Raw genomic sequence first — 25,297 nt, 5'->3', positions numbered from 1 at the left:
ACTGCCCAAGGAAGCTGGAAGGTGTAGGCTAAGAGCAGAGAAGAAAGGAATGGAGAAGGGTTGTGCCCAAGGTACCTCCTACAGAATTTCCTTCTCCCTTTTTGCTCTGAACTTCAGGAGAGACAACAGGATGTGGTGATGGGATGAGTGAGCCAGGAGGAGGCCTATCAAGGAAACGGAGAGCAGTAATGACCATAAAAGTTAGGCTTGCCAGGATGGGGAAAGAAATAGACTACAGGGAAAGGCACCTTTGTCTAACAAGAGTGGAGAGGCTGCAACCTGATCAGGCTCTTTTTTGTTACTCTGAGATTCCAGCATGGGAAGGGGTAAAGACCCCTTTATACCATTAGGCTCTTATACTCCTGCAAAAAGAGGCCAGCCCCTGGAAAATCTCCTGGTAGATGACTGGTGCACTTACCCAACTCATCTGAAATATTGGAAAGTGACTTGAGGGTCGCTGGTCAGTGTGGCCAGAAAAACCAGACTAGCATGGTGCAGGTCAGCAAGGCTGGGAGTGACACTTGCAGTGGGAGGGTGGGGAACTAGCCTGGGGAGGGGAGCAGTGGAGTTGAAAAATCCATCTCCTGTGTTACAAAGGCCTACAGAGATTAGATCAGTTAAAGCAGCATGTTGCAGCCTGCTCCACCTTTGATGTTTTCAGGGATATGTTAGGTAGGAAAGCTCCTTTGCTGTCCGTCTGCCTGGCTAAAGAGTCCCTGGATTCAGAGCGACAGGTTAGCCCTGTGATGCCTGATGATACCTGGTACTAGAGGCTGTCACATGTGCACAAGGCATCCTTGCTCCTCACACACAGAAACACAAGCAGCATGTCCCAAGTGGTTGGTCCAAAGCATACAGGATCTGGCGTAACCCACACAGCTTGCAAACCAACCCTTCTCCTCCGCTGCCAGATCTGTGGAGGTGTCTCTGCAGCATTAGCCATTGTTGTCTTTCAAATGTACAGCTTCCTTCCCATGCTGAGCCCCTCTCACCTCGCCACCCAATGACCCTGGAAAGTCAGGAATTAATAAGGGCTTCAAGGCAGATGAGAATAAAGAATACCTCAGTACAAGAATACCTCAGTACTTTGTTCAGCTCTCTGTAATAACCGCCACACACTCACCCTGTGTTCAGGGTCCGTGCAAATGTTCTGCTTTGATTACTTCCCTTCTCAACCCTCTAAACAGTCTGAAGCAGGACAGCAGGTCTATTGGCTATGTCACCCATGGCAGCAATGCCTGCATAGCAGGCTGAGTGACACCATGTGAAAGAAACAGATGCAGGCACGTGCCTGCCAGGGCAAGACCAAGGATGCCTTGTACAAGAAGACCTAGAAGATGACAAAGCCCCAGCCCCACTGACTTTCCAAGAGGTAGCGCTCAGACCTAAATCCCCAAAGGGGTGTTTGCTGCCTAGAGGAACCTGCAGCCCTGGGTGTGATTTAACTCACCTTACTTTAGACTTTGATAGCTCCCTTCTGTGCAACTGGGCTCCCTTGACAGGCAACAGAGAGAAGCAGGCACCTCCACATTCATCACTCCTCAGATGAGTGATGACAGATACTTCTCTCCACTGACTACCAAGGGAACCCCTACAGGGCCAAACCAATGCTTTCTCTAGCCCAGTTTTCTGTCTCAGTCTATTATGTAGAGCATATGAGCCTTTTGGAACAGGTAGAGGAGCATAAGCATGGACCAAGAACCAAATTTTTAGATACATGACACAATGGAAAGGTCCCTACCACTGCAGGGAGAAAGGTCTACTTGTGACAGAGATCCACAGGGGTGAGGGAGTGAGACTCACCAACACAGCATGCTGCTGCTTTGGCCAGTCTTTTAGAGCAACTCTGCTTGGGCCTTGCAGCCTTGAAATCTCTCCTGAAGTCCTCACCTCAGCAGTGGCTTTTCCAACACTAAGAACTAGTGTACACTTATTATTTAATTCATGTTAGAACAGCTGTGCCAGGCAATTCTGAGTAAAGACCCTCTCCGGATACCCTGCAGCCCAAGGGTTGGCACAGTCTTTGAAGGTGAGCCAGGGGAAGGGATTGAGGATGTCGGCAGAGCTGAGTCACTGGTGAATGTAGGTCACTAGAGGCTGTGAAAATGTTGATGCACATGACTTAAATTACTGTAGAGCAGTGGGACATACATTCAGTCCCACCCCACTCTTGCTCATCTCAGAAGGTATTACCTACCCTGTTGTCAGAACTGTGTAAAAGCTTGTAGCACAATGGTTGGGGTCTAAACATCCCTGGGTGGTTCCAGTTTCTATCAGCTTCCTCTTTTCTGTATGTTTTATAAGAACACTAAGCACAATTTTTGGTGACAGAATGCACAAAGTGTTTATCATAAACCTGTGTAGAGGTGATGCTGCTCTGAATCTATACAGATGTACATCGATGGAGCCTGGACTTCATGTTTGATATGGTATGGCAAGAATCTAGGCAGATTAGTAATTCAAAATGAATGGGAGGAACCAAACTAAACAGATTCATAATCCATTGGATATGGCAGAAGGTGTGGGGAGGGTCCTGGATGCACCAGTCTTATGGCCAGAAAACAGATACCAAGTGCCATCAGCCCAACATGCATTTTATGGACAGCCCATCCACTGGAAGCCTCCTCTTTGGAGAATTACCATCCCCCTGCCAAAGGCAGCACATGCTCTGTGTCACACCATCACCCAGTCCAGCTCCAGCCGCATCACAAATGCTCAATTCATGCCTTGGAAAATAGTTGGGTGTGGATGATATAGACATCAAGATGCCACTCACTGCACCTGAAGATGCTGTTTCAAAGGACAGGGGGTAGCCTCTCTGTTTTTAAACACAGGGGTATTTTAGAGAAAGAAAAATCATTTTTCATTCTCTTTTTTCGTTTGGATGCCTCTAATAGTGATATTTCTGGCACCGTCTGGAGGCAGAATACTCTATAAATACAAAGCCATTAAATCGCATACAGCAGCAACCTGATCGGGGCTGCCTTTTAATTTCCTGACATGAGCTGGCCACTAACCCAATTACCCAGAATCCCCGGAGGAGCCCTCATCCTTCCCAGGAAGCACAAAGCAAGAACCTGAGCATATTGCAGGGATGTCAGCTGAGCTTTCACTGAAATCAAATATCTTTTTGAGAACACATGGTCTGGAAGCAGGGATGGGGGCAAGAGGGAGAGGTTGCTGGAAACACTGCTCCACTGAGAGATTCTTTCACTTGAAAATAGAAATTAAACACCCTCCATTTGGTTATGTTGCTGAAAAGGACCTCTGCTGTTGATTCAGGTATCTGGATTTTAGTGAAGGATGAAGGCAAAGTTACTAAGTGGAAGTAGTTTGAGATTGCCAGTGCTTGGAATCCCTTGTTTAGATACTAGATGACTGCACCTAATTTATAACATCACAGAGCCAGGCCTGCCCAGGGTGACAGATCTGTTTCCTTGGGAAACATTTACAACATCAGCCACTGGCTGCAGCTGGTAAGGGAAACAGCAGAGTTAGGAGTAAACACCTGGGAAGTTCAACTGGCTAGGGGGTTTCCTAATCAGCCAGAGTCTTGAGCAGGAGGAGCATGGATTTGAGAGACAGACAGTTCTGAAACCTGGAGATTACAGGCTCACCATCTCTGAAGTGGGGACCACCTCCAGCATTCATGGAGATGCAGGCACTTAGGCATCACAAGGGTTGTCAGGTTGTTGTTGCAAGTTCCTGGGAGGCAGAGTATTCCCAAAGACACCAGGGACAGGAGGGAAAGGGGAACAGTTAAGAGAAAGATGAGCTGAATGAACTTTGTGACTCTCCTCTGTTCACTTCTCATTCATATTTTGCTACCTGGCCCTGCGGTGTCAGTATCCACACATTCCAGCAATTACTACATCAGAAATTAGATTAGGCAGAGAGGAGTCCAAGAGCTAGAGGGAATTGTAACAAAGAATTTGGGTACCCTGTTGAATTTTAACATGTTGTCTAGCATTTTTTATGGCAATGGAGCAAAGGAGCACAGCCTGGGAAAGGAACGGTTGTTACCTGGGATGACTACACCACAGCAGATACATTTCTGGGAAGAAACAGTCATGTAGATAAAATAAATCATATGCCTTTCCTGGATAATTGCCTAACCTCTCTCTTGCTGTTAAAAAGCCTCCTTTTTCTGCATCCAGATCAAGACTATCTTCCTCTACCTTCCTTCCTTGCATTTGTAGATTTCACCCTCACCACACAAGAAATAGCTGCTGGGTGACTCCTCAGAGCCAGGAGGTTAGGTCAGAAGACAACTTGCCTTCAAAGACATTCAGAGTCGGGCAAAGCACCTCATACAGGGCAGGTTTCCTATCCTGGGAATTCACACTCCTGCTTTTATCACAAGAAATGCACGTAGGTCAGGGGGACTCCAGAAATATCTTCTACTTTCTGAAATAAGGTATACCTGGTCTACCACAGGACATATCCCTAGGGCCCTTTCAGTCTTTGCCCTCTTTCTTGGAAGCCAACCAGTGATGTCTGCAAGAAACTGGACAGAAGCCACTCACACATCTCAGAAAGTTACTCTTAGGCCTCAATCATGAGCAGGACTCCGAGGAGACAAGTCTCAGCACTGGCAGGGAGCAGAAGACAACCGATCTTCAGCAACATAATACACATTATTCCTATTAAGAAGGAAAACAAGACTCAATGGCTGGTGGAATAATGGATGACATCTCAATGCCTGGATGAGATTTTTTAGGCTGTTCTTTTCTTTGCTGTTTGGTTTGTCACTGTCTGATGTGACACGTGATTGCACACACATGCACTTCATGAAAGCATTAGTGACCCAGCTTTACTTCCTTTTCAGAACTGTTTATGCTCCATCTGGGTCTCTGCAGATCTGCCAGCACAGAACAGGGAACAGAACAGGGAACAACACAGCTTTATAAACAATATAAGTGGGAATCCACTGAAGAAAAAGTTCTGCAGGGCTTCCACAACAGTAAAGGACCAAATGCCCAGACAATAGCCAGTCTGCTTGGTTTGGTATGGTATGGTTTGGTATGTCCAGTATTGCCTCTCCTCCACTTGCCTGTCTGTCATTTCCACCCAAAGACAAGTCCTGTAATGAGACGCCTTGACCTCTTGTCCCATCACACCTCACCTGTTATCCCCATCCCTCTTCCTGTGATCTCAGAACATTTTGCTTTCATGAACTGACTGTACTGGGATTACGTGGCAAGGTTTTGGTAGCGGGGGGCTGCAGGGGTGGCTTCTGTGAGAAGACATCAGAAGCTGCCCCCATGTCACATAGATGGCTCCAGATGGCTCCAAAATGGACCCACCGCTGGCCAAAGCTGAGCCTGTCAGCAACGCTGGTGGTGCCTCTGTGATAGCATATTCAAGAAAGGGTCAAAAACCACTGTGCAGCAACTGTGAGAGAGGAGTGAAAAAATGCAAGAGAAACAGCCCTGCAGAAACCAAGGTTGGAGAAGAAGGAGGGGAGGAGTTGCTCCAGGCGCCATAGCAGAGATTCCCCTGCAACCTGTGGAGAACACCATGGTGAAGGAAGTTGTCCCCCTGCAGCCCATGGAGGACCACAGTAGTGCAGATATCCACCCTACAGCCTGTGGAGGACCCCACACTGGAGCAGGTGGACATGGCCTGAAGGAAGCTGCAGCCTGTGGAGAGACCATGCCGGAGCAGGCTCCTGGTAGGAGCCCGTGGAGAGGAGCCCATGCAGGAGCAGGTTTTCTGGCAGGAACTGTGACTTCTAGGGGACCCACACTGGAGCAATTTGTTCCTGAAGGACTGTACCCTGTGGAAAGGACCCATGCTGGAACAGTTCTTGAAGCACTGCAGTCTATGGGAAGGACTCACGTTGGAGAAGTTCACAGAATCATAGAATCGTTTAGGTTGGAAAAGACCTTTAAGATCATCCAGTCCAACCATTAACCTAACACTACCAAGTCCACCACTAAACCAGTTAAGGGTAGAGTAGCAATTTCAGGTTTCCTGGCTTGGTGGCTGAATTATTTTTAATGAAACTAAAAACTAGGAATCATTAAGACTGGAAAGGATCTCTAAGATCATCAGTCCAACCATCAACCCAACACCACCATACCACTAAACCATGTCTGAAAGTGCCACGTCTGCCCGTTTTTTGAACACTTCCAGGGATGGTGATTCCACCACCTCTCTGGATGGCCTGTTCCAATACTTGACCACTCTTTCCGTAAAGAAATTTCTCCTAATATCCAATCTAAACCTCCCCTGGCGCAGCTTGAGCCCATTTCCTCCTGTCCTATCATTATCTACTTGGAAGAAGAGACCAACACCCACCTTGCTACAACCTCCTTTCAGGTAGTTGTACAGGGCGACAAGGTCTCCCCTCAGCCTCCTCTTCTCCAGACTAAACAACCCCAGTTCCCTCAGCCACTCCTCATAAGGCCTGTGCTCCAGACCCTTCACCAGCTTCCTTGCCCTTCTCTGGACACACTCCAGCACCTCAATATCTTTCTTGTGTTGAGGGGCCCAAAACTGCACACAGTATTCGAGGTGTGTCCTCACCAGTGCCAAGTACAGGGGGACAATCACTTCCCTGCTCCTGCTGGCCACACTATTCCTGATACAAGCCAGGATGCTGTTGGCCTTCTTGGCCACTTGGGCACACTGCTGGCTCATGTTCAGCCAGCTGTTGACCAGCACCCCCAGGTCCTTTTTGGCCAGGCAGCTTTCCAGCCACTCTTCCCCAAGCCTGTAGCGTTGCATGGGGCTGTTGTGACCCAAGTGCAGGACCCGGCACTTGGTCTTGTTGAACCTCATACAACTGACCTCGGCCCATAGATCCAGCCTGTCCAGATCTCTCTGCAGGGCCATCCTACCCTCAAGTAGATCAACACTCCCACCCAACTTGGTGTCATCTGCAAACTTACTGAGGGCACACTCAATCCCCTCGTCCAGATCATTGATAAAGATATTAAACAAGACTGGCCCCAAAACTGAGCCCTGGGGAACACCACTTGTGACTGGTTGCCAAGGGAATTTAACTCCATTCACCACAACTCAATGGGCTCGGCTATCCAGCCAGTTTTTTACCCAGCAAAGGGTACACCTGCCTAAGCCATGAGCTGCCACCTTCCCTAGGAGAATGCTGTGGGAGACAGTGTCAAAGGCTTGACTGAAGGACTGTATCCTGTGGGAGGGACCCCACACTGGAACAGGGGAACAGCGTGAGGAGGAAGGAGCAGCAGAGATGAAGTGTTATGAACTGACCACAAATCCCCAGTCCCTATCCACGTGCGGTGCTCGGGAAGGGAGGAGGTAGACATCATGAGTGAGTTGAGCCTGGGAAGAAGCAGAAGTGGAAGGAAGGTGGTTTTAGTTTTGTTTTTATTTCTCAATATCCTACTCTCTTATTAACTGGCAATAAATTAAACAAATTTTCCCTGAGTTGAGTTTTGCCCATGACAGTAATTGCTGAGCAATCTCCCTGCCATTATCTCAACCCACGAGCTTTTTCATCATATTTTCTCCCCCTGTTCTGCTGAGGAGAGGGAGTAAGACCAACTTGGTGGGCAGCACATGGTGGCTAGCCAAGGTCAGCCCACCACACTGACACACAGAGAAGGGCTGACATCACTGTTCTTGTCACAGTGCCGTTCTGCAAGGTGACACAGAGGACTGTGACTTCAGAGAAACAGCAGAGGTGTGGAGGGCAAGGCTGTGAGGTCATGTTTAACCAGCCAATATCCAAAATAAAACCTCTGAGCCCACTTACACAAGCCATGTGTCATCTGAAATTACATCTACCTCTTGAAGACAAACAAATTCCTGTAGAACAGAAAGGCCGTGGGTGGCTAGAGTGTGAATGGCAAGGGTATATTCTCCCCAAAACTGACAAGGTATATTGAGGTTTTAAAAGAGACCTGCCAAACTGCTGAAATTTCTCTATCCATCATTCCAGAGAGCCTGAGAGATCTAGATCTACTTTGTAGAGCCCAGAGTTAAAGAGCTACACTTTGGTCATTGTGGGCACAAAACAGACAGTACTGGGAGCAAAGAGAGGCAATGGGGTGGCCAAAGACAGGGATGCCCAGCTCTGAACAATGCCTCTCCTCTGTAAGTTGCAGGGCATGCTTTCCTTCACTGGGCATCCCTCACAGGTTGCTCAGGTTTCCTTGATTCTTGCAGAGTAGGGGGGCATGCACTTCTACTGGACAAAGCTGTGAAGATGCCCCATCTCCCGCTGCCTGGACGCTGGTGCTTCAGCAAGGCCAAGAGCAGCAGCGTGCAGGTTTTCTGGGGACGGTGCCTCTCCACAGGGCCACTGGGACTGGAGTCTGCTGGAATCCTGGACTCCAGATTCAGCAGCTTCCTATCTGAGCCTGCTAGTGAGGGGCTCATTAATGCTTTCCGGGGGTGCACTCCAGATGGAAGGGGAAGGTGAGAGACAGGCAGCCAGACAGGCCAACACTTCAGACATCTGAGCCAGTTGGGCTCTGTGGGCAGAGCTTTCCGCCTGCCGCTTTCCCCAGCGAGTCTCGCCTGCCCTGCAGCGTCACACCAGGAGAACCTGAGACAGCAAAGTTCTGGTGCCCGTGCAGTTCCCTTGTTGCAATGCATTGATCGGAGCTCTCTTAAAGAAAGTGACCTGGATATCTGAGACACCTATTGATTGCTCCATCGGCTCTCTTCCTGCCCTGATCCTCATTCACTCGGCATTGCCTGAATAACCTGCACTTCTGCGTTAGGGGCAGTCTCCCCAGATCTTAAAAGGCTACATTCACAGCTGTTTGCTTAGCTGCAGCCCATGTAAGTAGGAGAGAAGATACCTGGTGACCCTCATATGCACTCCCCAAGGGGAGGGCCTAGGTCTCTCCTGCAGCATCAAGCTGAGCGTTTCAAGCGTAAGGCAGAAGCTTGAAGTCGTGCTTACCTGTTTTTGCCATCTTTGAATACTGCTGCCTTCTGCCTGCAGAACAGGCTCATGCCACATGCCCAGCAGGCAAGAGGTGGTATGTACATCATGTATGACAACAAGAACCAGGAAAATCTTTCCTCCCTTAATGAGAAGAAATCTTGAAGCCCCTAATTAGATACTAATGGAATATCATGCTCTTCTTCTTCAGAGGAAGGACAGTTTCTTTACCCAGAAGTGTTCCCACTAAGTTACCAGCCCAGTGCCAAGGACATCAAGGAGAAACTTGTCAAGAGAACTGGTTTCTAGATCTTGCCTTTAACCACAAGACCGCTTTTCCCCAAAATCCTGGTAACCAAGCAGGAGAAAGAACCTGGCTTAGCAACCTTCTGCCATGGATGTATCCAAGGAAGAAGAGAGAGGTACACCGAGGCAAAGCAGGAAGGGAAATTACTGAAGGGAAAAAAATCATAGCTCAAGTATCAAGACACATCTTGTCCTAATGAGTGCTTGGAGACTGCAGAATAGGCTCTCTGGGGAAACCAAGACATCAGGGATTTTTAAAAACAGTTAAACAACTAGAAATGTACAGCTGGGAACACTCCTGCCCTGGCAGAGAAAAGGGATGGATGAGTTAATAGGATGACAGATCAGAGATGGAAAAGACCAATGAACCTTTTCTAATCCAAAATCCCTTGTCAATTCTGCATTTTTGAGCAAGTCAAACAATTATGGATTTGTTCTTTCCAGAAACTCCTGGCTCTGTGGAGACCAAAGACTGTAAAACCATTTTTCTCCCTTTTTGGATTTTGCTTTTAAAGATGTGTATTGATTGAATTCTGTATACTAATACTTTGTGCTTCCACCAGGCTTCACACAAAGTTAACTAGTTAGTCCTCACAACCCTTCTGCAAAGAAAAGCAGTATGACCCTTATTTCACAGCTCAGGAAACTGAGCAAAAGAAAGAGAAAAAAAGATTACTGCCCAACATCACTTGATCACTCTGTGTTAGGACACAGGAGTCCTATTTGCAGATTGCTAGTGTAGTCTCCTCTGCTCCTCTTGATATTGTCTTGTGTTCTTGCATCCCATTACTATCAATAAATCTTTATACTGTATATTCCACAGCTCTAAATATTATGGGCAGGATCACAGATACAGTAACATCAATAGCAAACCACTCTTCCCCAGTGGCTTTAATGACGCCGAATCAATCCCTATATGAATAACAAAAATTAATAAATACACTTCAGGACAAAAGCAGCTTTAGAGTCAAATTTCAGTTTGCCATGAGTAGTATCTCATGGGGTTCAGGCATTCAGGCACAGCATGGTGGGAATGAACCTACATTGCTTTCCAGCCTAACTCTGGTCTGGAAGCAGTTAACTGTTTTCACACAATGTGGAGGCTAAGCCACAAAACCCTTCACAGGACCCTGCTCTGGACTGTGTTGAACTCCCAGAACTGGAAGCAGAGGATGCCCTGGCCACACAGTCAGACATGCCAGCGCTGGCTCCTGTGACTCTGCTCCCCCAGCTGCCAGCTCAGAGAGGCTCAACTGCTTGGATGCAGGGCAACACAGAGACAGGCAGCCAGTGAGCCTGGACCCGTGCTGCTGCTCTGCAGAGTGACTGGAGCCAAATCAGGCTTTTAAGGTTGTTTTATGGGATTCATATAAGCAGGCTAGAGCGCATTACCAATCCACACTCCCACTAAAGCCAGCATCACGAGTGTGGATTCGTGTGTGGGTAAGGGGTTATATCCCCTCCCCAAACTACCACATGCAGAGAAGCAGGTTTCCAGTGGTCCCTCTCTAACTCCAAAAGTAGATGCCTCCCTCCCAGCAGTGAATCAAGATCCTCCGAGTCTACCACCTCTACACCTAGGTCAGGGAGGGCCAGATTACACAAGTCTGCATCTCCTCCCCTCGGTAACTGGTGTGCTCTAGCAGGAAGATACTTAACCACAGAAACTACACATCCACCAAAGAACAGAACAGGGTTTAACATCTCATCTACATTCTTAACAACACTGGTTGCCATCAACTTGCCTCTCAAGAAATCAGAAAGCCCTAGTGCAAAGTAGTACATGCTCACGTGACATTGTACAGTTCATCACCAGCTGCTATGATGCTATGACCTGGAAGCAAGCTGCATGCTGGCATCTTGGCTCCAGTATGCAGGACTTGCACAGACCACAGCCAGCTGCTGTTCTTGTGGTTAAACTGGGGGGACCATGCTCTGCCAGGTACAGCAATGCAGAGGGTTACATGCCATGCTTCTCCTTCCTTCCCCTTCCTCCCCTCACTGCCTCTCCCAGAGGGACCCAAGGGAAACAAAGCTTTAAAGTCAATCCATAAGAATGTGTTTAATTGCCACTGAATTCCCTGTGGTTCACCTTGAATGGACAAGGATTGGGAAGGGGGGTGGGGGGAGGAAAAGCAGCACAAGAGAGAAGCTGCACACTGCTCCGAGTGCACTGAACGGATCAATAGCCTGAGCATAACGGAGGTTGAGCATGCAGGGCAGGGGACCCGCAGCTCACAGACAAACCTGTGCTACCTACCATCTTCAGAAAGTCTCCTGAGTGGGAATATGGGCAGACCTTTGTTGCACACTGTGACATAGCTCTGCATTAATTCCATCCTTCCCTTACAAAGCCCAGCCAACCCAGTCATGATCATGCAAGAGCCTGTCCTCCCCAGCACTGCAAAATGACCTGGGGGCCAAGAAAGGCAACACCCTCCAGCCTGGGGTTCCTTTGGGAAAGGAAACAGTCTGGCACAGCCAGTTTCCAGTTATTTGTCAAATTTGCAAGTGCTAGAAGTAATATCCTAGCATGAGGGGGCTGACCAGAACCACTCTCCTCTCTGGACTACCCTCTCGGTCACTGCTCATCCTGACTCTTTTACAAAGCCTGTAAAAAGATACCTTCGGAAAGCCAGAGAGGGCAAGTGTGTAGTTAGCCTAGGAGATCCTGCAAGGCCTGGAGTCCCAGGTGCTGTTGGGACAGAGAACAATTCTCACTGACTCTGTCTTACCTTCTTTTAGCATCCCCACTTTGAGGCATTTCATGAAGCGACAGGCCTGACAGGACTTGCGCCTCCGTTTCGTGATCTCACATTCATTGGTGGCCGGGCAGCTGTATTCAATATTCCCTGCAATCAAACACAGAGATGGTCACCCAGGAACCACATTCTCCCCACTGATCCAGGGACAGCCTGTAGTGCCTAGATATTCCCACCACCATCAGTCTGTATATGCTGTATGTTTGCACACACACATACTCTGAGATCACAGCTGTCTGATGATGGCTCTGAGAGAGTCCAGCACTACTTATTAGAACACAGTTCAGAAAAAAGCAATACTGCTCTAAGTATTGGGAGAAACCTGTCCATCCAAGGGGCTGACTGCAATGCTGGGCTTTCAGGCACAATATGTCCTCCAGGCACGTCATCATCCCTTGTGCTGCAACCCGTATAACCTGGCCTGTTCCCTGAAGTCCAGGGCTGAGAGTGGGAGCAGTTCAGACATTAGCAGCATTCCCCTTGCTGCCAGTCTTGCTCCATGTCTGTGGACTGGATGTCACCTGTCCCTTCTTGCCCTGCCTGGGGGACCGGGAAGCTCAGAGATGGTATTTCCTCTTTTGCTTCCTCCTGCCAGCTAGCATACTATAGGTAGGAGGGAAGCAGTAAGTCTGGACTGAGAAAGATGGATAAGATACCCTTTAAAATGAACACAGGCTCTTTGTGCAAATCTTTCCAGTTTTACTTTATTAGTCCTTGTGCACCTGCCTCTTATCCCTTTGCACAGAGCATCAGTATTTCTTTCCTCATTTCCTTTCATTTATGATCTCATCACAACACCTCACAACACTGCCTAAAAAAAACAGGGAAAGAAGCATCCCAAATTTATTTCTGGTCACATCGTATTTTATCATAAGCGACGAATATAACTGAAACATGGATGTGAGGGTCTGATATGAGGATGTAAGTGGAATTATGCTGGATCACAGTGTAATGCAACAATTATCTAGTCCTAGAAGATAATAAACAGAAACGGCTGTCTCCATCCTGCCATTCACTTTGGAGGTGATGTTTCTGAAGAGGGCTATTCAATGTTTGCTGTGGAGCAGGACAGGAAATCTAAGCATGACAGTGATGCATTGACAATGACAATACATTTAAGGCAGTCCAGCTATGGGGTAAATCAGGCAGCTCTGAAAAGGATTTCTAAGCTCTGCAGTCAGTTCAGAAGAATGGAAAAGTCGGTTTGGTGCTTTAGAGCAGGAAATTGAGATTCAAGAGTTCAATCAGAGCTGTAGGGAGGAGTGTAGGTAAGAGCTGAGAGAACACACAGTATGGACTTCATATACCATCAGACTGGAAGTAGAGTTTACAATTTAGTAGCGCTGGGACTGGACTTGATTTTTGTTCCTACTTCTGCAATAGATTTCTATGTTCTTGTGCAAGACCCTTCCTTCCTCTAAAGACCAACAATCTGATACATACCAGTCTCTTGGGGTGGTGATTAGACCCTGGAGCTAACTAAGCAGTTGGAAAGCCCATTGGGAATCTGAGTAGAAAGACAGAGCACAGATTCAAAAGGAAGAAGGCACCATTTGATTTATCTCACTATGCTTGGCCCATGCTGGGTGAAACCCCAGGAGCACACAGTCCCCAAAGCCTAAAGGTGATCTGCCTGCTAGTTATTAACCTTCTACCTCTTGCCTCTTGTTTTGCCACAAGACTTGCAACTTGCCCCTAAGCTCCGGCCCAGCCACCCCATTCCTCACCATTGTTCATCTGCCCCCAAAATGCAGTTTGTCTGCAGGAGCAGAGTGTGCTGCACAAGTTGCTTCCATTCAGACTGTATTTCATCATTGTGCAGCACCTGAATTTCAATAGCCAGCAATATATCAAGGTTCTCAGAGAGCTGGAAATTGAGATTCAGGCTTGATCTCAAGGTAATAAACAAACTCCTGCTCTAGACACAGAGCTCCAGCACATTACAGACCCATGACTATGGAGGCCCTGACCTCATGGTCAGATACCTGCTGTGCCCCACACAGGAAGGAACAGAGCAGGCACAAACCTGGGATAAAACTCAAACAGTCTCAATTTGGAAGGTTTTGCCTTAGTTTCAATGCCCACCTTTCTCACCAAAGCCAGGACCAGAGTTCTGCAGAGATGTAAGATTTCATGTTTTGTGGTCCCAAGGCCAAAAATTTGCCCCCTAACACAGAGACACTACACCAAGGGCACTGAGCCCTTAGAGCAGCAGGAGGCAGTGACAGACCTCATCTGGCAGCTCAGGGTCCCACTACGCAGTGTCAAGCAGATCCCCCAGCTTCCCCATGCCTCCAGCCCACGGACCCCTTGACAAGCAAAATACTGGAAATTGCCTACAAAACCTACATCACAACTAAATGCGATAGTGTCAGAGTAGTTACTGGTTAAGATATACACACTATATGTACAGCTTGAATAAGCAGTTCTCAAAGGCATTTCTATACTGGGATCATGACTGTTAAAGGAGCAGAGCTAGAGGGAGGGTGGGCACTGGGCAATCTCCCCTCCCTGGACAGCAAAGCAGTCGCCACCAGGTAGTACAGCAGCCATGTGGTTTGCTGGTAAGCAGATGTGAAAAAATACACCCAGCACTGGTGGGACATCCCGTTCAGCATGCCTTATTGCCTTCACATTGAACACAGGTTCATGTGCCCCTTCCACACACTGTGCCTAGTCTGAAGGAAGAAAGCACCAGCAGCTGTGTCTTACCGCCCTCTCTACAGGCGCAAATGCTAGAGGTGAGGCCCACTGTACCCTCTTCACACAAGACAATGCTGCCAAAGTAAGAGGAGTTTTATATCAGGCCCCAAAACACGTTCCGTGCTGCATGGATTGAGAGCTACAGCTGGGGGCAATACCTGCCATTACTGCAGGAAGCAGGGACATCTCCAGGGAAGGCACAAGCAGCATTACCCAAGCAGAACTCATCCAAGAAAAACTAACATCTCCAAAACTTTAACAAAGTTCTCTGACTTTTTTTTTTTTTTTTTTTTTTTTTTTTTGTGTCTCAATTTCTTTTATGGGTCCTGGGGCTGGCTGCCAGCACAGTGAGCTGCTCACAGCTCCCTGTAATTTCTGTAAGTGCCCTGTGATAAAGTGATGAGATTAACTCATCGAAATTCCAGCAGCCTCCCAGCAGCTGGCAGTCACACCACCAGCCCGGCTGCCGGCACAGGGGGCTCGGAGAGAGTTTCCCCTTCACTGCAGCAGCTGGGGGTGCTGCAAGGCCCTGCAGAAGAGTGTCAGCACATGGACAAGTCTGTATGCAAGTATAAAATTTGAGTCAAGTCTCTGTGTGTCATGAACTGCAGATTATGTGACCCAGAAGGAAAGGGCAGAAAATGGGGTACTTTAATAGACAAGGCCTTGCTTTGAACTGTTGCTTATTAGAAGAGATTTCCTTGACTTAGACAATATTTACATTTGATCTGAAAAAAGTGCTAGGACCTCACTGATGCCATGGCACAAGATTTACCTAAAAAATGGCTTCAAAAAATCAAGTGGTGGGTGGCCAGATCAAAGTTTGCATTTGTTGTAACCCTTCATATGTGGCCTTGGAGGGCAAATCACTTCCTTTCTGTGTCCTGGTTTGCTTGTCTGCAAAATGAAATGAGCACCAAACCTACCTTCTGGGGAGATCGTGAGTCTTGATTCATTAAGGTCTAACAGCACTTTAAAACCTTTAGATGAGAGATGCTAAGAAACAGCCAAGGACTATTAAAGTGATAGATCGTGTTTTTTATGATAGAGAACTGCAAAATTACCCTATTTTCTGTAAAGTTAGACCTTTGATTGTTAAACAGTTTGGAACATAATTTCCAGTGCACACATAATAGGAGCACCTGTAAATTGCACACCAGAGCTTGGTCATTCAAGAGACCCCGTAGTCACCATACCTCTCTGGAAGGGGAGGGACTGGGAAGAAGAGAATGCCTCCCTGAGCTTGAGGAGCACAGTGAAGTCCCACCCAGCTCCTGCTTAAGTTATGGACAGGGCTCCTCAGGGGAGTTGAGCTCAGAATTAGTGCAGCACTGAGAGCACAAGCTGCTGCCCACTTACTGATCCTGCCTTTCTATAAAGCCTTTCTACAAGGAAACTCAGGAAAGATCAGGCAGAAGTAGCCAAAAAGGTCTTTAAAGCTAAAACATTTTCAGCTTCTGTTTTCTGAAGAAAATCCCCCATCTCTCCTCTTTTTCTGGTTTCTTCTTCATTGCTTTTCACCATTCTTTCCCTCTCCTCTCCCTTCCTTGCATACTCTGTCCTGCTCTGCACTGCTGCACACCGACCTCTCATTTCTTTCTTTGGGTGACTCAGAGGACCAGGTGACTGCAGCTTTTCCTGAATTTCAGGGAAAAACCCAGATTCAGACATATCTGCTATGAAGTTCCAAATTCCATTCATTCGAGTCATGTCTTTCACCCTAGTGATTTGACACAGCATGCCGCAGTTGTGAGCAATGGTGTGGTGCCACTCTCTGCCAGTGCCCTGGAGCCAGATGGCTGAGAGCAGGGATTCCCAGGGAAATCCATCTCATAGGCAACTCAGCTCATGCATTTATTTCCTTTTATCCCAATTTTTGTAACAATTGGTACACTGACCCCACTGGGCGGGGGTGTGGGTGGGTGTTGTTTGGTTAGGGTTTTTTTTTGTTTTGTTTTTTGTTTGTTTTACAAGAACTGTTTGCAAAATACCATAGCCTTAGGAAGGTCCCATCAGGCAGGCAGTATAACGCCTCCGCGGTACAGCTATTCTGCACGACTGGGACACTCTGCAGGAGAAAGCAACCTGACTTTTCAATAAGACACTAGCTCTGATGACACTTTCATTTCAGTACCCACAAGCTTTTGCACTGAATCCTTTTTATCTCTGATACTGGAGGTAAACAGATCATTTGGGTGTCTCAGTGAAAAGGCACCTGAAAACTGTAAAAAGGCCCTCAGTGAGTGCAGTGCCAGACCAGCAGTTCCTCTGCCCTCAGCAGGCACCAGTCTGACCTCCTGCACCAGGCTGGGGAACACTGGTAATATGCATGGAGTGGATTCTCTATTACCTTCCACTTAAATTAGCCCTTCTAACTGAGGCATCATAGCTTGAGTCCTGGTGTGAGGGGAGGTACTTTGTGAAAACCAGAATGAAACCTCTCCAATGATCTGTGTGAGGTAAGAGGGGTTATTTTTTAAGCCACAGTTTTCAAAGAAAGGGATTCAAATATTGGGCCTGTAAATCTGTATTTAGGCACTTGAATAAGTGACCTGATTTTCAGCAGAGCTGTCCTATGCTTCCAGGGACATGTACGTGATCTAGGTGCCTGAGTATATACAAGCATCAGTAGAGGCTCCTATTTTGGGGAAAAAAAACCCCAAACCAAACAACAACCCCCAAAACCCCACAAAAAAAAAAAACCAACCCACTAAAAACCAAACCAAAAAACTCCCCACCCTAATACACGTGTTCATCACTTGCAGAAAAATGAGACTTCGGAAAAGCAGGTGAGATAAGCCCTAGTGCTTGGATTAACCAAAATTTTACTTCATGTGGCTTATACAGTAAGAAAAACAGAAATGTGAGGACCAAGGCTTCAGGACTCTTGACACTATCAGAGGAAAAGGGGGTAGCTATAGGTCTAATACCAGCACTGTTGGCCTCCTCAGGGTGGTACACCTGGACCCTGCTCCATGAAAGAGGAACTGGACATTTCACACAACCTCACTCAAATCAGCATCCTGCTTGCATGAGGACGCAGGACCTGAGCCCTGGGGCTACCTGCTGGCAGCAAGTTTGTCTGTAGGGTCTCTGACACAGAAATACTTTGCTGAAGTTCAACAGAAAGGATTCTTCTGCACAGAGTTCTCTGTACAGATCCATGGAGGCAAAAAGAAAACACAAGACTCAGAGCTGAGTTGCACTGGAGATGGTTTTCTGAATTCAAGTGCTAGAGCTGTGAATAGTAAGCAGCACTCAGGCGCTAGATCCAGGGAATACTGCCCTTTCCCTGGTTATGCTTCAGAAGTTCTTGGAAAGCTCAGAACATCTCCTGGTTTTTGGCTGTGAACTCCCACCTGAGAAGTAACAGGCACCTTTCTGAGAAGGACAGAAGGACAGGACAGGTGCTGTGGCCACTACTGTAGGGACACAAAACCACCCTTCTGCATCTCACAGGCCCTTTGCTGATCCTGTGGATGGTAATGCTCTTCTGCTCAGGAAAATGAGCAAACTCTCTCAACTGTTCCTCCCTTCCCAGGAGCCAGTCTCACCACCGTAATGACAACCAGGAAGCCCTAGAAGACTATGGATTTTGTAACAAGCCTGTTATAAATCCCTGCAAGTCTTCTGAGCTGCATTATCCACATTTTAAGCCCCTTATTGGTGTAAGGGCATCCCAGCACAGCAGTGGTATTACTATACTCACTGAGTGTGAAGCTTGCAAGATTTAAGCAGGGAATCCACAGATGCAGGCACTTTGCCTGATACATAACCTGCCTATTCAGAAGATCATTGTAAATGTGTCTCTTCTCTCTGACCCTCCAATAACCAGTTCTCCCCAGTATCACTCCTTGCAAGTCCTGCTGTATCACCTCATGGGTATGAGTTCCAAGCACACAATGAGATGATTCACAAAGATCAGAAAGGGAAATCTTAATTCAGATTTATTTTGCTGAGCTTTAAGCTTTTATTTTATATTAATGGGTCATTTTAGAAATAGCCTTAATTTTCACTATTTGAAGATGAAAAATAGATGAAGGGTAGTCATAGTCATGAATATGTTGAATAATAAAGGGCATATATAGTTACACAGCACTGTTATTAGTTAATATTCAGAATAGGCAAAACTACCTGCCAGTTGTAACGACTGATGAACAAAAGATAATGACAATATATTTGATTGATATATAATGCTCTTATCTACTGAGCAAACTATTACGAGAAGGAATAAGGTAGAGTTAGATTAAGAATTTGTAATGTGTAAGAAATTCAGCATTTGCCTTTGTCCTAAATTTGGATGAAGGGATTAGTTAGGATTTTCATGGAATAGAAATTTTAAAAGTTTTAATTCAGAAACGTCCAAAACACGTTATCCTTCATGTAACAGACCCATTCCATTACATTCAACTAATATGAAATTCTTGGTTTCAAATCAGCTTTCTCTTAAGCACCAATAGCAGCACACTTCAACATGCCCGAAACTCAGATTCTCTCCTATCTTCGCTAGACTGCACCTTCCACAATACTCACAAAGTCAGGTAATGCCCATGGCACATGTTTGCATGGAGGACACTTGCATCATGGAGGTAAATGCAGACTGCCACTAGAATATAATGGGGACCCAAAGCACAGTTGCCACAAAGCAATACAATGATAGAGAAATGGGATTAAAATTTTGTCAGACAGCCTACCTGACTGAAAATGCTTCAAGCCAGTTCAGAATTTCTGACTCTGCCTCAAAGTGTGGGAAGTCCAGCCCTGGGGTTCAAACAGACATGTTCAGAGAGAAAAGCCTGTAGCCCAGTGGCACGTGCTGTCATCTAGTATCAGGTTTTCACCCTTCTATCTGAAGCATTGCCAGTGGTGCAAAGTAGAAATGACACACAGGTTTCCAGGCCTTGATCCTTCCCTTGGGCCATGTAACACAACATGAGAGAGGCCACAGGTGTGACCTGCCCATAACCTATGGGACAGCTTAGGATGTGTTGTGTGATCCTGGCTTAGTTCAGCAAAACCAGCCACTCCAATTCAGCTTGAAGTGAATCAATGGTTTGGATTTTCCTGACTTCTTTTTTTTATCCTATCATCAAAATTTTCCTTGGGGAAATCTGACTTGGTAAAAATTCTGCTTTTCTTTGGAAAAGTCCTACTGATGGAAAACTCCCACACAGCTATAGAAGTAACCTCAGAGATAACCAGCCATGTCCATGCTGGCTTTCAGCCTACCTTCTCCCCATCACCTGAAAAGCAACAGCCCTCGTGCTGTCCAGGACAGCCTGGTCTCACCTGGCTAAGGGGGAATGTAAGTCGCAGAGCAATCAGGCTCAAAGAAGCTCTGCAGCTTGGATGTCTGTTCTTCCTACTGCTGTGGCAGCAGCAGGGGGAGCGCAGAGGCTATTGCAAGGTCCTCCTGCCTCAAGACATGCAGGTTTTACATGAGTTAATGCAGCTGAAAAAACCAATAGACAGACTAGGGTCATTTGTAGCCAGGGTGGGGGGGTAGTTGGAGGGGGGATTTAGCGTGAGGCTCTGCTTCATGATCAGCGGTATCTAGATAGGGCTGCAGGAGTCTAATCATCCAGGACAGATTTAACAGCATTTTATAGCAGCATGCACACCTATTACTTAATAAAGTTACCAAACACAGGGCCACCAGATTAAGTACTCCCATAATAGACATTAGTTTTTCATGTTTCAATACTCAAGCAGAGGGAAGTGAAGTGGCCGGTCCAAGACCACAAAAGCCTGATGATGAATTTACCTACTGCATCTCCTGAGCACCTGGGAAATCCTGAGATCCATCTCTGTAATCAAACCATTGAGTCAACGCCATTCCCAGATACCAGAGTCATGGCAAGTCTTTTGACACTAGCAGGGAATGCAATTGTGTAACATACACATCTGCATGCTTTCTGCACACCCTATATCGATGTTAGGCAGCCTGGATGGATATTTTCCCACTTCTTCAGTTAGATGTTTAACACATCTACTGAACGTGACAGAGTTGCAGGATGAACACCTTTTGGAAAGGCTTTTGCCACTCGCCATCTCTTTTATGTGATTCTTAAACCCTTTTCCCCTGCATACCCAGGGCTGTGCTTGGATATTGCATGCACTGCAGCAGAGCCCTGGGAATGGTGCATTTTCTTGACTCAGCTAAATTCTGCAGCCCTATTGCTGCCCACTCTCCTGGGCTCAGCCTTCAGCTCCATAGCTGAAATTGCTTACCCTCGGGCATGGCACACTCGACTCTCCCACTCTTGGGAATAAAAGCATTTTGGTACCCCAGTCGCCAGCCCAAGCTGATGACAGGGTGAGAGAAATCTTGTCTTATTCCTTTCCCCCATCTGTTACATGTTAACAGGCAATCATTTAGGGAACCACAGGGAGAATATGGCTGTGCTGGGGAGAGGGGGTTGGAAGGAAGTGCTCTCCCTTCTTGGGATTAAGTCAGCTGACATATCACCCAGGCTGATACAGCCTCTAGTTACTGCCACCCTGCATCATTTTCTTTTGATTTTCTCTGAAAAGTCTTCAAAAGTTCCTAGGTCTTTTTCTCTCTCTCCAGGTTAGGCCTCTCCTCAGCTCTGCCACAGAAATGCTCCAGTATCGCTCCTACGAGGGGTTAGTTTTTCAGTCTCTCCCTATATAAGGAGCCCCTAGGGCTTTGCCTCAGAGTACTACCCTGTCCCTCCTTTAGCACCTGAACGTGCCAAAAAGAAACACTGGGAATGGGTCCAAGTGCTGGAGGAGGGACAGAGTCAGTGCTGACAGTCAGAAGTCCAAGTGAAAGTTCACGTTCAATCACAGGAGATTCAGCAATGACAAATCACAGAAACCCTGCCAGGGAACAGGCCAATGCCCTAGAGATGGCCATGCTTTCCACACAGCATAATAAAAGAGGAAGAATCGGTGGGGCAATACAAAGTGATTACTTCCACAGCTGGATAATAGTAAGGAGAGACATCTAGAATCTAAGAAATCAAGCTAGAAATAGTGAATTCTGCAGAGACCTGAGCTGAACTGCACCCTGTACTGCTCTGTCTGCTCCAGAGTTGAACATCCCCAGTGACAGAGTGTAATCAGGCCCATTCAATGAACAAAAATAAAATTAGTGCTCTCCCCAAATGTGCATTTCTTTCATTTCTCAGAAGACAAGAACGTGTTGGTGTGTAGCCAAGTGTTGTGTGTAGCCAAGTACACACACAGCCGCTTGCTCACTGGACATCTGTCCCCACCATAGTTGGGTAAACTCAATACACTTTCCACTGGAAGATGAATGATCCTGTTCTTTTTCCAGTTAGAGAGTGTAGGAAATAAAGGGAGTATCTGTATGTCCAGGCATGGTTGCTCACATGGGGCCTGCTTCTGTAAGTACACCCAAGCATCCATGGATATTGGAGCTTGCCTGGATGCACTCCCACTTTTGACTATACTGTTGTACCTGCATGTGTGCACATCTGCAGCATACTTTTGGCAGTCAGGACACAGCCATACACCTCATATGTGAATTGTACATGCAGGAGCAATGCACTGCAATTCATCTACACATACATGCACTGAGGTTTTCAAAATCACCTGAGGAATTTCTCATCCTTAGTAAGACTGACAAAAACTGGGTATCTATATCTCCTTCAGTACCTAAATTTTTTATCTTCAAAGAAGTTGCATCTTTATGAAAAGAGTTGGTGGAGCTGGAAAAGGAGGAACACAGGATTGACTCTCATCCAAGTGCCCCGTCCAGCCTTGTGGTGATGTCTGTATGGAGTCCATGGCCACAAAATAAGACTGGCAGGACAGAGTGAGGACCTTTCTACTCCAGTAATGCTGGAGCTTTCATCTCAAGGTGCAGACATCTCTAAAGAGATGCCATCTCTAGGCAGGCGCATCCACTCTTCAAATGGGCCTTAAAACCACCTTTAAAGTGCAAAGTATTTCTGTTCCAGGCCTTACTCCACTAGCAGCCACATTATCATGTATCAGTGCCACTAGCAGAGGCAGGAAGATCCACTAGGCCAGATACCCAGATCTGGTAGCCAGCCAGGGTAGGCACTTGGCAAAGGTTCCTACCACCACAAAGCCTAACTTCATGTCCAGGCTGATTTGGAAGGACTAGAGCTACACAGGAGGAGAGAGGAGGCATAGAAAAGGATGGAGGGTTAGGTGCATTTCATTCACCCTCCTTTGCCGCCTTTTATATGCCATGGAAACACTGCAGCCTCAGCAATGTCTGGGGCCGCCTCCCTGTTTTGCTATGGAGTGCATGTCTCAGTTTCCCTCCCTTCCCACCATACCTTGAATAGTCCTCTTGAAGAAGGCTTTGCACGCCTCACAGGAAGCCACGCCGTAGTGGTACCCAGAAGCAATGTCCCCGCACACCAGGCACAGCCGCTTGGGGATTGCATTGAGCATGTACTCGCACTTGGTGGGCGAGTCCTCCATGATGGCACTGGCGCAGTCGTCGTAACGCTTACGGCAGGACCCACTGCCAATCCCCGTGCCATTGAACATGGGTGGCGAGTCTAGGCCATTGGGGTGGCCACCCATGGCGATGCCGTAGCCACCGCTAGCATCGGAGGAGCCGCTCGGGCTGTGGTGGCTGATGGCGTCGATGCCAGAAGATGGACTGGAGGGCTCGGTCTTGATGAAGGACCCACAGCTGGAGGAGAGGTGCCGCTCCTCTGTGGCCATTCTGCCGAGCAGCCTGCAGGGAGAGAGCAAAGGCACTCAGCGGCCTCCTGGCCAAACCCAGCTCCAGGTTGGTCAAAAGAGAGCCCTCCTTTTCCCACCTCGGTCCAACTCCAGTTGGCTCAGGCAGTTCAACACTCCCCCCCTCCCCCCCCAGGCACTTCTCCTTCAGGAATATCGGTACAACTCACTAAAAACAGCCTGCCTACTCCCCACAAACTCACACTAGAATAAAGTCAAGACTATTCATGTAGATCACAATTTCAGGTTGTTCACAGGCTGCAGTGCTAGGAAGGGGTATCAGTGCTGATGAGGCACAGCCTACTCAGAGCACAAGCTACACCTGGGACAGCAGAAAGAAATGAGCCTGCCTGTGGCAGGCCAGGTGAAAAAGATGTTTGGTTAGTTCAGATGTGCTACCCTGGCTCTAAGCAAAAAGTTCACTAGCAGACCCTGCAGGAAGGACCTTCTCAGATTGGATTTTCATTTGTAATACAGAAGTCTTTGATTAATTTTCATGTTGGATTCCTTCCCACCCGCTTCACTATCATTACTAAAAGGGGGGCTTAGAAAATGAAGGAAAATCATCTGATCAAAAGTTTCCTCCAGCTTAATCTTAAATCTTAATTTTTCTTCTATTTACTAGTATAAGGCTTTGCATGGAGACGCTTCTCTCAAATTCCTACTTCTTAGAGAGAGGGTTATGCTCTTAAGTATATAGAAAGGACTGCATCTTTACCAAATTTGCAAGTTCCTTGTATTTATCGTAGTCACAGATAGTATTACTTCTTATATAAATGTTCAGGCTTTTTTTAGAACACTGCTAGTTTTCATGATATCTTACGGCAATGAGTCTCAGGGATTAGTTGTGTGGTGTATGAGCAAACACAAAATCCCACTTTTATTTGCCCATACTGTAGTTGCAGCCTTTCAGGCTCCCTGAACATCTCCTGACTCTCCTCAGGAAATGTACTTTTGCTGTGTTCTCCTCATTCGGCTCTTTATTATCTATATAATTGTTCTTCACGCAGAAGTTTTTGCAGACCTCTTATCTGCTTCATCATCCATCTCTGAACTTCCTCTAGTCTGGCTATTTCTGTTCAGTCCAGAACAGAGTTCAATGAGCCAGCTCCTCAGCAGCATGAAACTGGCACTGCTCCATCACTTCTCCAGCTGAAGGTCTGGACAGTAGTCAAGACAAAGGCACGCCATCAATTACCTACTGACGTTACCATATTTTCAATGTTATTTTCAGCCTATCTATTATATAACTCCTTACATTGTTTGCTTTTCTCCTCTTTAAACTAAAATCTAAATTGTTACTGTTTCTTCAACAGAGAATATCAGCAAGTTACTTACTGCAATCCTCAGATCTTTTCCTGAGTTCCTACAGTTAATTTAGAATCCATTAAGATGTATGAAAAATCAAATTAATGCCTTCTGGTGTGCAATGTTTTGCAATAGTCAACAGTGTATTGCAGCTACCATTGTGCTGTCCATGCACCCAGCTTTATTAGGATCCTCTGGAGTTCTTCAGTCTTCCTTGATAATTTGATGTCATCTGCAGAGCCTCATTGTTCACCCACTTCCCAGATCATTAACACATGGATCAAACACCACAACACTGATCTTTGTGGGTGATTCATGTTAACCTTTATCATGCTGAAAATTGACTTCTCTTTCTTTTCTGGGTAGGATGTGTCTACCCTTTCTTTTCTGTCTCAGACACTTTTAAATTGATAATAGTATTAACCTGAGAGGTTAAACTTTCCCTTCAGCGAGATAATTTGATGAAGGCTTTTAAGAAAACCTAAATACGTGCATTTTCTTGATGATATGTCCAAAGAATTCTGACTGACTGGGGATGCTTGACTTTTCTTCTTGGAAGCTCTGCTGGTTTAAAGTTACCATACCATGGTCATGTGGGTAATTTCTGTTTCTATTTCAGTTTCAG

At 46.7% G+C, this 25,297-nt stretch overlaps 1 protein-coding gene across 5 annotated transcripts in view; it reads right to left on the bottom strand.

Moving 5' to 3' along the window:
* The window catches only part of ESRRB (estrogen related receptor beta), a 103,751-nt gene that overhangs the window by 18,700 nt on the left and 59,754 nt on the right, over window positions 1-25,297 (bottom strand). For 2 of the 5 annotated variants that reach the window (XM_075711917.1, XM_075711918.1), the window contains exons 2-3: window positions 22,950-23,359; window positions 11,923-12,039 (exon numbers count right to left, since the gene is read on the bottom strand). In XM_075711917.1, the coding sequence (XP_075568032.1) occupies window positions 11,923-12,039; window positions 22,950-23,359 (527 nt within the window). Of the gene's footprint in view, window positions 1-11,922; window positions 12,040-22,949; window positions 23,360-25,297 lie in introns of those variants that run through there. The other 3 variants (XM_009482954.1, XM_009482953.1, XM_009482952.1) reach the window with 3 other exon arrangements.

This window comes from Pelecanus crispus, chromosome 6 (assembly GCF_030463565.1).
Source record: "Pelecanus crispus isolate bPelCri1 chromosome 6, bPelCri1.pri, whole genome shotgun sequence".
Classification (NCBI taxonomy): domain Eukaryota; kingdom Metazoa; phylum Chordata; class Aves; order Pelecaniformes; family Pelecanidae; genus Pelecanus; species Pelecanus crispus.
The sequence above is the reverse complement of the archived record's forward strand: the minus strand, read 5'-3'. Positions and strand labels throughout refer to the sequence as shown.